Genomic DNA, 12328 nt, shown 5'->3' with positions numbered 1-12328 from the left:
GAGGGAATCAAGTAATGCGAATGTCCCAGATTTAAGTCCAAGACAAACTGCTGTCTTTCTCATCCTGTTTCTTTACCCAGATCCAACGTTGGCCATGACGTTATTCACTTTCAGGTCACTTTGCCAGTTTACCAATAAGAGACAAACTGTCATTTTATGGGGATTATTTGTCAGTTTATAGAAGTAATAATGGTGTTCCGTTTGGACAATCATGATGTTTTATTTAGTTTGTACCAAAGACGCACGATGGTACGATGATTAAAACGCGATGGAACGATGGTAAAATGGTGAAATCTCGATGGCGAGTAACACGATGCTGAAAACGCAATGTAACATAGCGTTTTCACCATCGTACCTTCGCGATTTTACCATCGTACCATCGCGTTTGCACCATCGTACCATCGCGACATCGTGTTTTCATCATCGTGCTATCGCGGTTTCAGTATCGTGCCATCGCGTTTTAACCATCATACTGGCGCATTCTTTTCTTATTTGGAGGTCTCTGTAAAAAGAAAAAAGAAAAAAAAAAGAAAAAAAAAGAGAAAGGAAAAATTACTGATTAAATTTGACAATGATGGTCTTCCATAGCTTAATTTTTTTCACGCCAATAATGGATCACGTGAAATCTTAGATATCTTAGACTGACGTCACTAGCTGTCAAATTTTATCGTATGGAAATAAACATTAAAACATTGAAACTTTCCATAGATAGGCAAAAACTGTTTTAAAAATGGAAGAAAAGGAAAGAAAATCTATAAATAAGTAAGTTTTAAATAAAATTCTTACCAGAAATTTCTCCAATTCAGTAAAAATGGTTTTATACGATGATGTATTGAATGTTACTATTGCGTGACGATGTAAACAATCGGCAAGTGGCGCTTTGATGAATAAATCCTAAGATTTACGAATACACCGGTATCGTGTTGTCAACGGTATCATGGGGTTCGAGTATACTTGTAAAATTGACGTTGTAGGAGAAAAGCGTGAATGAAAATATTTTTAAGAAAAGTAAATCGGTGTACGGATTTCAAAAGCTTTATAAATAAACGTGGACAGTTTTCTTATCATAGTAGTCGATTCATTTGACATTAATTCGATAAATTTAGGTATGTTTGGTCTTTTCCAGCAGTACTTTGGTAAATACTTAGTTCTTATTTCACAATATAAAGTACATTCTAATAAAAAATGGTATTCATCCTCGAGTTTGCTACATATTATACATTTTCTTTCATTTCTTGGAATTTTGTTTGGTTTATGCCATCTCCCTGTTTCAATTAATAATCTATGTGCTGAAACTCTAAATCTTGTTAATGCTATTCTAAATTTCTGTATGTCAATTTGTTCAAAATACAATTTAAAATTAAAGTTTGAAAAAAAAATGTAAAGGGAAGCTCTTGATGACTTGCGTAGAGATTCTGTCAGGTTTTGCATGTAGTTATCTTTAAGTCTCTGTTTTACCGAGTTCAAAAATAAAATTTCATTTCCCACTCCCTGACTAACCCAAACATGATAAAACCCTAGTCTCTAAAGTAATTGTTTAATTGAATTAGCCCAACAGTTATAATTTGGTTTTTGTTCAATATTAAATATCATCATATTGTAAACTTTTTTAATGTACAAATGTTGTTCCGATTTCAATATTTTAAACCAAAATTTCAAGATTCGTATCATTCTAAGCTGTATTAATTGCTCTCATTAACGAAGTTATTTTGAGTTTGTGGCCTTACTCCTAATATATTTTTGCAAAATTTCAAATGTATATTTTCTATCTTTCTGCTTCCATAAAACCCCATGCCTCGCATCCATAGCTTAAAATAGGTGTTATTAACTCGTCAAAAAGGTCGAGTGTATGTGAAACTGAGATATTAGGAATGTTTTGCATATAAGAGTTAAGTTTATAAATTGCCTTTAATGCCTGTCCTGAAAGTGCTTCGGAGGTTTTCGAACATGACACCCCCACTGTAAAAACGATTCCTAAATATGTGAATTTATTTACTATTTCAATTTTTGTATTTCCAAATAAAAATCTTAAATTCTGCTGATTTCTCGCTCCCTTTTTTAAAAACCATAATTTTTTTTTATTAACGTTTATATAAACCTTAACACAATCAACGTTTCAAGCTACCTCTTAATAAAATAATTAGAATTTCATGGCCTAGAATTGATAAAGTACAGTCCCTGAGGACCTTTTGTGTGCAAAAAAGGTCCATGGATAAATATTATACCAATGTAAAGCTAAATGTTTGAAGTTTACAAATTTTGGGTAGACATGTCAAATCATGGTACGTTTTGAGAAATCTAAGATGGCCGCCAAGATGGCCGCCAAATTATTGAAAAATGGCTAATACGCAATTTATATGATAAAATGAGTTCATTTTTGTATTTATTTTGGTACAGGTGATGTTAAAACTTCACATCCTATTGGAACAATATGAAAATGGAGGCATTTCTATTATTTTTTCATATTCTCTGAATTTCATAGATAAATTTGCTAAAAATGCATGAAAAAATTATAAAAAATTGATATGGGGCTGACATTTTTTCCTACCAGCTAAGGCATAGCGGTGTAAATGAATATTTTTACCATATACTACAAAGACTTGAACAAGATCATACTAATATCACCCTTATTTTTTATTTTTATTGTAAAAGAATGTGGATTCTGATATTCTTAAAGTGGGTGGGGTAACGAAATGTAAGTCTCAGTATTTTGTTAACTGGTTTGTTATGATAATTTAAACTATGAATAGTCAACATGTATTGCACTTTGGCATGTACCTAAAGTTATAAATAATTAAGAAACTTAGACTGATATTTTGTTTATCAATATTAAACATGTTCTATTACCATTGCAACGGGGAAGTAAAATGAAAGACACACCTGAAACGTATGACATTTTCAACTTTTAGCATTTTAAGCATGTTGTTAAGAATGACACAAACTTATAGATAAATAATCTGTGCATTATGCCATGGTAACAAATTGAAAAAAAGTAACATTTAAAGAAGTCACATTTAATTCTAGCAAATTATCAACACAGGTAACAGGCAATATTTTGAAATTAGTTGAATAAATTTATTTCAAGAATTTGCATTATGCATTTGCTTTTTCCAAACTGCTATACATAGATAAAGGTCATGTCAAATGTGAATGTTGTTATGTTTGGAAAGGATGATTAATGGTGATAATAATAAGTAAAAGGCAGTCTTAGGTAGAAATGTATATAAACATTATCAAATGTTTAAAACTGTACATAGGGTAAACATTTAAGACTTTGCAGCTAAAACGAGAAATAAATAGGTCACTGGTTCAAATTCTAGGTCAACCAATATCAAGTTTTAATGACAATCGAATTTATTGTTGAGTTCAAACTTTTTGGTTGTAGCTTGTATTATGAAATTCTAACTGGCATTAGATACAATTCTAGGTCTACTGATCTCAGTGTATAATTCTACATCTGAAGTTTTACAATCAAAATACAAAGAGATCACTAGAACAGATTAAGGTCAGCTGGCATGATATATTGTATCTGTTATCCAAATTTCGGTAACTTCAAAAACAAGAAAGTAGGTCACAAGGTCTTAAATTCTAGGTCAGTACTTATACCAGTGGGGCCATGATTTGAACAATCAAAGAGGAACACAAGACAATTCTTCCAACCAAATGGTCTTTCATTGTGGTTTCTGACTTAAAGAGTTTTTTATATAAAAATCGACATCTAGGCAGGGCCATTTTTATGCTCCCCGAAAAATTATGTGGGAGCATATAGTCGCCGGGCGTGTGTGTCCAAAACCTAGTCGGGGAACATCACCCGGTTCAACCGGCTATTGTTTTAATCCAGACTCATGATCATTATTTGATGCCTGCAAACTTAGCACTTTACGGAGAGTGTCGGGTGTGAAATCCAGGCGTCTCTTGATCTACAGACAACAATTGATCTCGGACATTGAGTTTTACGGTCTTTTGTCTGTCAAAAAAGTTAGTACCGTAGCTTAGTAGAAATTGGTCATTACTCTTCTGGTTATTTATCCATGAAAGTCAGATAGTTTAACCAACCTTCGAGCTATCAAAAAAGAAGTATTGAAATTGGCGTATAACCCAGACCCGGCCCTTTCATGATTTGAAACATGGTAAAAGTCTTCTAGAAATTGTTTCACATGCTCTAAACAATGGGGTTAAAGGGATGATTTTATAAAGGATTTTATATATAAGTTAGACTATGTAAATCAATTGATCCTTGGGAAAGGTAATTATAATCAAACGGATCATGACTTAGAAGTAATTTATTATTACTATTATATAATTTATCGTGACATAAATTGATATGGTCATAGAATGAATGCGTCACACTTAAATATCAAAGCATTTTATTTATGGAAAAGAAAGTTTTCAAAGCCTTTTCTTTATAACACAGAGTAAAATGACTCCTGGGGTTAGGTCAACTTTGACCAGATTGTCAAGATTTACAAAAAATAAATTAAGTTTTTTTTGACAATGCTTTTAACCCAAAATCTAAGATCTGGGCATTTGGTTTTGGAAAGAAATATGATTTTAAAAAGTTTTCCTTTGTGTCTCCATATGAAATAAGTTGACCCTAGGGGTGGGTTAAATTTTCATTTGAATAAATTTTGTACTGATCTATACAAGGCTACAACAGAAATAATTAGCTATAGGCATCGGATTTGGGAGAAGTTATTTTTTTAGCTTATCCTATATGTAAATTGAAGTGACCCCTGGCATAAATGAATTTGACCACAAGGTCGTGATTTAAGCAAATTAATAGTATTCTTTACTAGGTCCTGCAGTTATGGAGAAGAATATTTTCATGTTTTCCTATATTTACACTGTGTAAAGACAGTTTACTCCGGGGCTTCGCAAGAAACATGAATGTATACTTCTTGACCTTTTACCAACCATGACCTTGCTGTGGTGTCATGCATATCATAAGCACATAGTCTCAAGATGGCGATTATTTGTGCCAGGTTATTTCAAATCTCCCATAAAGTCAAAAAGTTATGGAGAACATATAACCTTGACCTTGGTTGCAGCGAATTGGATTTTGAGGTCTGTAGATTGTGTCGTGGTGGGGATAAAGTATTTTTAAAACCTTTGAATTGTCAATAAGTTATAGAGCGGACATGAAAAATAAAGTTTTTACGTTGGACCGTTGAGTGTGACCCTGACCTTCAGGGTTGTGACTTGCTTATTGTGCTCTGCCAATGGTGTCATAATGTTGATCATTTCTGCCAATGTATCTTAAAAACATTTCAGAGGTTTAAAAGTTAGAGACAGACGCGAAATGTAGACTTTCTAATATATGAACTGTAAGTGTGACCCTGACCTTTGGGGTAGCAATTCAATTATTGCGATCTGCACATCGTCTCATAATGGTGATCAATTGTGCCAAGCTATCTAAACAAAATTTCATAGGTTTAAAACTTATGGAGGGGACATGAAATGCAGATTTTTATACATTTGACCTTGACCTTTGGTGTAGCAACCCAAAGTTTGCGTTCTGTACATGTTCTTATACTCGTAATCAATTGTGCCAAGACATTTTTTTAAAATTTCAGCGGTTAAAATGTTGGAGCGGACACGAAATGTAGACTTTTTAACATTTGACCTTAAAGTGTGACCTTGACCTTTTGTGTAGCAACCCAATTATTGCGTACTGCACGTCTAGTCATAATGGTGATCCGTTGTGCAAAGTTATTTCAAAACTTTACACCGTTAAAAAAGTTATGGAGCGAACACGAAATGTAGACTTTTTATTATTAAATGAAAACTTTTAACATGTGACCTTGACCTTGGGGGTAGCGACCCAATTATTGCGACGCTCTGCATATTGTCTCATTATGGTGATCAATTGTGCTAAGTAATTTCAAAAAATTTTCAGGGTTTAAAAAATTATGAAGCGGACACGAAGGTGTTACGGACGGACGGACTGACATACGGAGTCCATTCCTATAATCCCCTTTCCGCTACGCGGAAGGCGATTAACAATGTTGTTTTATTCCCATTTAAAAAAGCCATACATATAAAAGCTCAAGATCTTTTTATTTATTTCTGGGAATATTTGAAAACATTACGCATTGTCAGTTCTATTTTTAACTTCTGTGACTAAGAAATACAGTTATCCGATTTGTGCAAAAAACAACAACAAAACAAAATTTCTGTAAATTTCTTTCAAATATAGCCTATTTTACGTCAAAGGCTTTGTGGCGACTTTCCTGCTTTACTGAGGAAGACCTTAATATGTTTCCCTCCGTGCATTATTTCATAATATTGAAACCTTCTGGTCATCTTTCAAGGCAAATCAGAATTACAAAGTCTATAAGAAAGTGAAATTTGGCTTATTCAAATAAAGACAACACTAAAATTGTTTGTAAAATAAAGAAATCAAAGTCATGTGTTCATCCTAATTCCAAATTCAAATACGTCCTGAACTTAATCTTAATTTGGAACACACAAGTGTTCATGTGCATTACATGCTACCGGACAATTTGAGAAATGCTGTTTTTCCTCATTTCCAATTACATTGAAACTATGGTTTCAAGACTGCACTTTTATAATGACTTATTTAAAACAGAGAGCTTATATGAATTTTGGATACGTTCAGCCGCGGGTTATTCCACATGATTTGTTGATAATTATTGATGATGAGAAAATAACAACACTGTAACAGTTGATATAATTACCAATGTCTTTGAGATTTTATTTGAATGCTTACCTGTATATCAGTTATAGCTTATTACTTCGTGACGACAATTTACACACTTTTTGTGTGAGTGGAACAAAAATCGCTCCCAAAGTTTTACAAACACATATTTTTCTTATAACTGGTAAAAAATGGTCGAAAACAAAAGCAAAATCTATCATTACACCAAATGTTTTAAGTGCCTTTCTGATATATATAACATGCTCAAATGCGTTAAAATCAACAAATTTATATCATAGTTATAAACATTTAAAAGGAATACTCGACATTAAATGAAATTTCAACAATTATACAAATCTAGATATGACTATGTAAAACTATTTTCATATAAACATACTCTTAAATTCTTTTCAACGTGATTTATTATGACATTATGAAACAGACCGCCATCTTCTTAAATAGTCACATATTTCTAAAGGACGAAGTGAGACTGCGGTAATAAAACTCATATTGTTTACATATCGGAATTACATTTGTACTTATATTGTATAATTAATTTGAGACTTTTGTGTACATTCTTCTGTAGCTTGTTCTTAATGTATACTGGAGTTTGTCCCTACTGTATCCGATTTTCAATAAATAAACAATGGAGATTCTATACAACGTTTTACGGATTCTGTTTTTCTCTAGTTTAATGTGTTTATAAATGAAGGGGTTGTTTTTGGTAATAAGACAAGATGCCATTTGATGAACAGTGCGGAATTTGTTGATGATCATTTAAGACATACTGACCGTATAACAAAGCATTAGGTGGTCTGACCTGTAGGTCACAAAATGATTTATAAAGAATTTTGAGGCAACGGTGGAATATGGCCTATTTGTTTTGCGTAACAAGACATCTTCACAGGATTTATAATTTATGCTGCTCTATATTTTTAGAATAGAAGAAAGTGTCAAATTTCTAACACAAAATGGTGATTTTATCAAATGTTTCTCCAACTGTTAAAATATTTCAGCTGGGCTTGTATTGCATTGAGATGAGAACACAATCATTTAGGTTTTCCCAGATGCATCTATGGCACATTATCTTGAAGACGTTCTTCATCATAACATATTGACATATTGTCTATTCCTTCTTATCACATTTGATCTCTGGGATCTTTTTTGCTTTATTTGTTATTTATTATTATCATTTAATGACCAATAAATGAAGAATGTTAAAAAGTTTTTTCTCATATCGGGCCAAACATCAAGGATAAATTTTATTTTTCAATATAACTCTGATTAGATTTCATTATTATCTTTTGCCTCTAAAACTTAAAGCGTTGTTATTGTTACAGAAACGGTTCAGCAAAATGTTACCGATGTTTTAATTCAAATTTGTGTTTTTTCATGGAAAGTAAATGTAGTGAAATTTGAAATGATGTTTTTAATGTTTCAAATGTATCCAACTCTGTATTCTGTAATGCATAATCATGACATTAACTTCTACAACATGCTTAAAATGATAAAACTGAAAGCCTCATACTTTTCCGGATTTCTCTCATTTAACCACTGTGTTGCCATGGCAACAGAACCAATTAATGTTGTTGGTAAAATGAAAATCTACCTTTTAAAAAATTAAAGACTTAAGAACATTTTAAAATGTAATCTTGTTGGTTATCCTTAGTCTTAATAATCGTTATATATCAGTTCACTAGAAATTGGGACTCAATTTTCGTGTACCCACCCACTTTAGAATGTCAGAATTCACATTCTTACACAATAAAAATAAAAATAAGGGTACAATTAGTGAGTTGTTGATTAGGTCTTTGTATAATATGGTAAAAATATTAGTTTTCACCACTATGCCTCGACTGATAGGAAAAAATGCCAGCCCTATGTCGATTTTTGATACTTTTTCATGCTTTTTTAGCAAAATTTCTCTATGAAAACAAGAGTATATGTATAAGAAAAAGGAAAAGGACCATTTTTTCATATTGTTCCAATAGGATGTGAAGTTTTAAACATCACCTGTGCCAAAATAAATACAAAAAATAACTTATTTTGTCATATAAATTGCGTATTAGCCATTTTTCAATAATTTGGCGGCCATCTTGGCGGCCATCTTTGATTTCTCAAAACGTACCATGATTTGACATGTCTACCCAAATTTTTTGTAAACTTCAAACATTTAGCGTTTACGCTCCTTCGTTTAACATGTAGTGTGCGGTCTTTTTTCCACAGAGAGCGTTTTTCGTTTTCCGTGTATACCGCAACGTTCTACAAAATAACTGGGGAAGGCTGCCAGTTCTACAGTTCAAACATAAAATCATTAACTGTCCTTTGAATTTTAATGAAACTACATGGTATAGCATTTTTTTCTGTCTTTGATGCAGAGTCTGGAACAACATAAATCAGTCTACCTTTTACTAGGTTAAATCATAAAATGGTGAGAAGCACTGGCTGGAAAGTCGCAATACAGCAATTAAGTTTAATATGCCTCCAAAAATGGCGTGTCTTTGTTATCTTTTTCAAATAATGAACAAACATAAACATGTATGAAGAATCGTCAGTAAATATGATTTTGTACTTCGTTTTTACTTTTTGCACATGTTTATCTTACAGTGGGGTATGAAAGTTTGGACATTTTTACATTGTCATTTATTTTCACAGAAAACAGAAAACAACTTTTATAATTTATTGGAGGAGAACGAATCATTGATTTTCGTTCAGGAATACTGTTGTGGATGTTGTAAATCGCGTTGCAGTAAATTTTGTGCAAAGGTATGTGTGTGTTTTCTATTTTCTGTTTATAAAAGTAAAGCAATGATAATTCTATTTTTTTATTTACTTTAATTTTTCCTTCTGTTCTAAAAACATAAACATTCTCAGACAACGTCCGTTTTTATATTTTTAAATATTTTGACTTTAAACAAGGTTTTGCTTTAAATATCAAATGTAGGAAAGAAGATGTTTTTTGGTATTTTTCTATGTTTTATCAAACTGTTACAAAGAAAAGAAAAGAAAAGAAAGGCTACTGTCCAACCTATGGATGTAAATATGTTATATGTTGCCTTCTTGAAAAAATGTTTTATAGAATTATTTTGCCAAACAAAAGTTTGCCAAACAATTTTCCTTGTCTTTCTATATTTTCAATATTTACATAACATTTGTAACGTATAACTATGCATAATGTATGCTTTGAAATACTAAATGTAAACCTGTGCTCAGTATAAGTTAATATTACAGGTTAAACAGAACAAATGCTGTCAGGGTCTCGCCCAAAAGGTATTGGTAGGGATTTTCTATCCAACTTTCTATCAAATTATTAGAATTGGAGCGTCTGTATAGTTGCTAACAGTTAAATCAAAGTGCAAACAATACCTTAGTTTCATGTTTTTATGAGTTTAAGATAAAACCGCTTATATAAACTTCTCAAACTTTTTCAGATAAATGTTTTCATTTCAAAAAGTTTTTTTGATACATGTTTCTTCTTTTCAATTTCATTAAGTTTTATACTTTGACCATGGATTTCAAAATGAAATGGCTAATCAGGAGAATGTCTTTTCTATATTTTTTTATTAAAGAGAAATTCATACACAAATGTTAGTTTCTAAAATTTTCTTTAATTATTTTGAATATTAAAAATCTACGCGTATATCAAATTCTTATTAAAAGACATTTAGATAAAAGTTGTCATGTGTAATGTTATTTTATATTTATTTATTTATTTATTTATTTATCTATTTATTTATTTATTTCAGATAAACATTGTCTCGTTCTTTGTGATATCTGTATTATATTCTATTTTTCTATTATCTTATAGAATCAAATGGGTTAGTAAATGAATTTATTAAACTAACTTCTGAAATTTTACTTTTAGAAACCTGTATTGTTGATTCAATTTCACATAATTGGAATGTTTATGTCACGGTTTTTTATGTCAACTATTTGCATAACATTCGCATGCTGTGTTTTGTACATCGAGCAGTACTTTTCTCAATACGCTAGTCAATGTTTTTAACAAGGAACGTGTATGATGAGTTTTATTCGAAAATGCTAAAAGTGTGTTTGTTTAGGTATATACGATTATTGTTTTTTACTCTAACATTGTTATTGTATATATATAGATTTTGATATGTATGTTATAGAATAACTAGTAATCAATCGTATTAGCAATCACGATTTTAAGATTTCATCAGTTTGTTAGATCTAGCATATCAAAGCATATCAAGGAAAATAATAGAATCTTAAATTCTTTAATAACGCTTTTTTCTGTCGTTTACATTTAGACAAATAATAGTCTAGAAAGTGAATCTGTTACGCATATATTTTTGTATACCTATTTGTTGTTTCAAATGATTGTGCCGTGGCTTTAGATATGATTTTACGTTATTACCTACCATCCACTTTTGTACATCCAGCAGTTTCTTTCTATTTATATCTTTATGCTACTCATTGTTTTGAATAAGGCAAGCTTTGAAATAAAGAAGTATATACACACATATATTTTACATCAATATAATTATGCTTTAAGCACTTGGCTTTGCTATGCTAACTGGACTTAAAATAGGTCATTTAACTGAAAGCAGTAACATTTTTTTAAATCGAACTAAAGATACTTAGTGTATCAATAATCAGCTTATCAAGGTTAAACACTTGCAGAGTAATTAGTTAGCACTAGTTAATTATCCATGAAAGCCTTCTACGAGATAGAACATTGTGTTTGAAACGGAGTAAAACCAAGAAAAACATACAATCATATATACGTATGCAATATATAATCCAGTGTTTTGTATTTCTTAATTGTTGCCATTTTTTTCAGTCAGTATATGTGTTTTATGCTACACGAGTTATGCTAACTCTGATTTTTACACTTCTGCCATGGTTTAGTTTTGTCCTGTAGTCAGTATATATTTGATAGGTATGAGGTAGGATATTAATGCGTGTGATCTCAAAGTAGTAATCGTGTCAGTATGTTAGTTATTATGTGTAAAGGTTTTAACCACGCTTTTGCCCTCTAGTCGGTATATAAGTGATAGGCATGTGCTGGGATAGCTGCGCTTGTAATCACAAATTTGACACGTTGTCAGTATGCTTCTTATTGATTATAAGAGTAAATAACAATTTATACGGTATTACCCTGTAGTCAGTATATTGTAAGTATGTTGTTTATTGAATATGATATGAATTTATTCTCACGCTTTTCTTCTGTAGCCAGTATATTTGATATAATATGTAAGAATACACACGCATTTATCAAATATTCAGTATGTTAGATATAATATTTAATGGTACTCATGCTAAGAATAGTCCGCCTTTTTTCTACAATATATAAGGATACGCATGCTAAGTATTTTATATATAATATATAAGAGTGCATGCTTTTTTCTGTAGTTAGTATATCAGATGTAATACTAGTCTATAAAGGTACTTAAACTGTTGTCCTGTAGTCGTTCTATAAGTCATAGTATGTAGTGATAAATATTCGTAATTGTTCTTTACCTATTCGATTTACGATTTAGAAATTAAAAAAGTACTGTTAAACTGATGCACGTTGCATGTAGTTCTTATAGCTTGGCTATTATTATCCTCAAATTTGGTACTTTCGGTTAGATGAGCAGCACTTTATTCCGAGAGCGTAGCCCATATTATATAATTCTGCGCTTCGAAATCAAACACATCGAA

General features: G+C 31.3%; 1 protein-coding gene across 3 annotated transcripts in view; it reads left to right on the top strand.

Annotated features, from left to right (window-relative positions):
• Positions 1–10502, top strand: part of LOC132734361 (glutamate-gated chloride channel alpha-like) — a 49758-nt gene extending 39256 nt beyond the window's left edge. For all 3 annotated transcript variants that reach the window (XM_060721089.1, XM_060721090.1, XM_060721088.1), the window contains 3 exons: positions 9314–9424; positions 9890–9928; positions 10405–10502. In XM_060721089.1, the coding sequence (XP_060577072.1) occupies positions 9314–9424; positions 9890–9928; positions 10405–10488 (234 nt within the window). In that variant the 3' untranslated portion in view covers positions 10489–10502. The remainder of the gene's footprint in view (positions 1–9313; positions 9425–9889; positions 9929–10404) is intronic.
• Positions 10503–12328: the final 1826 nt, after the last annotated feature.

The sequence above is a fragment of the Ruditapes philippinarum genome, unplaced genomic scaffold, assembly GCF_026571515.1.
Source record: "Ruditapes philippinarum isolate M1 unplaced genomic scaffold, ASM2657151v2 ctg1168_1_1_1_1, whole genome shotgun sequence".
Lineage (NCBI taxonomy): Eukaryota > Metazoa > Mollusca > Bivalvia > Venerida > Veneridae > Ruditapes > Ruditapes philippinarum.
This window is presented reverse-complemented; position numbering and strand designations above follow the sequence as displayed.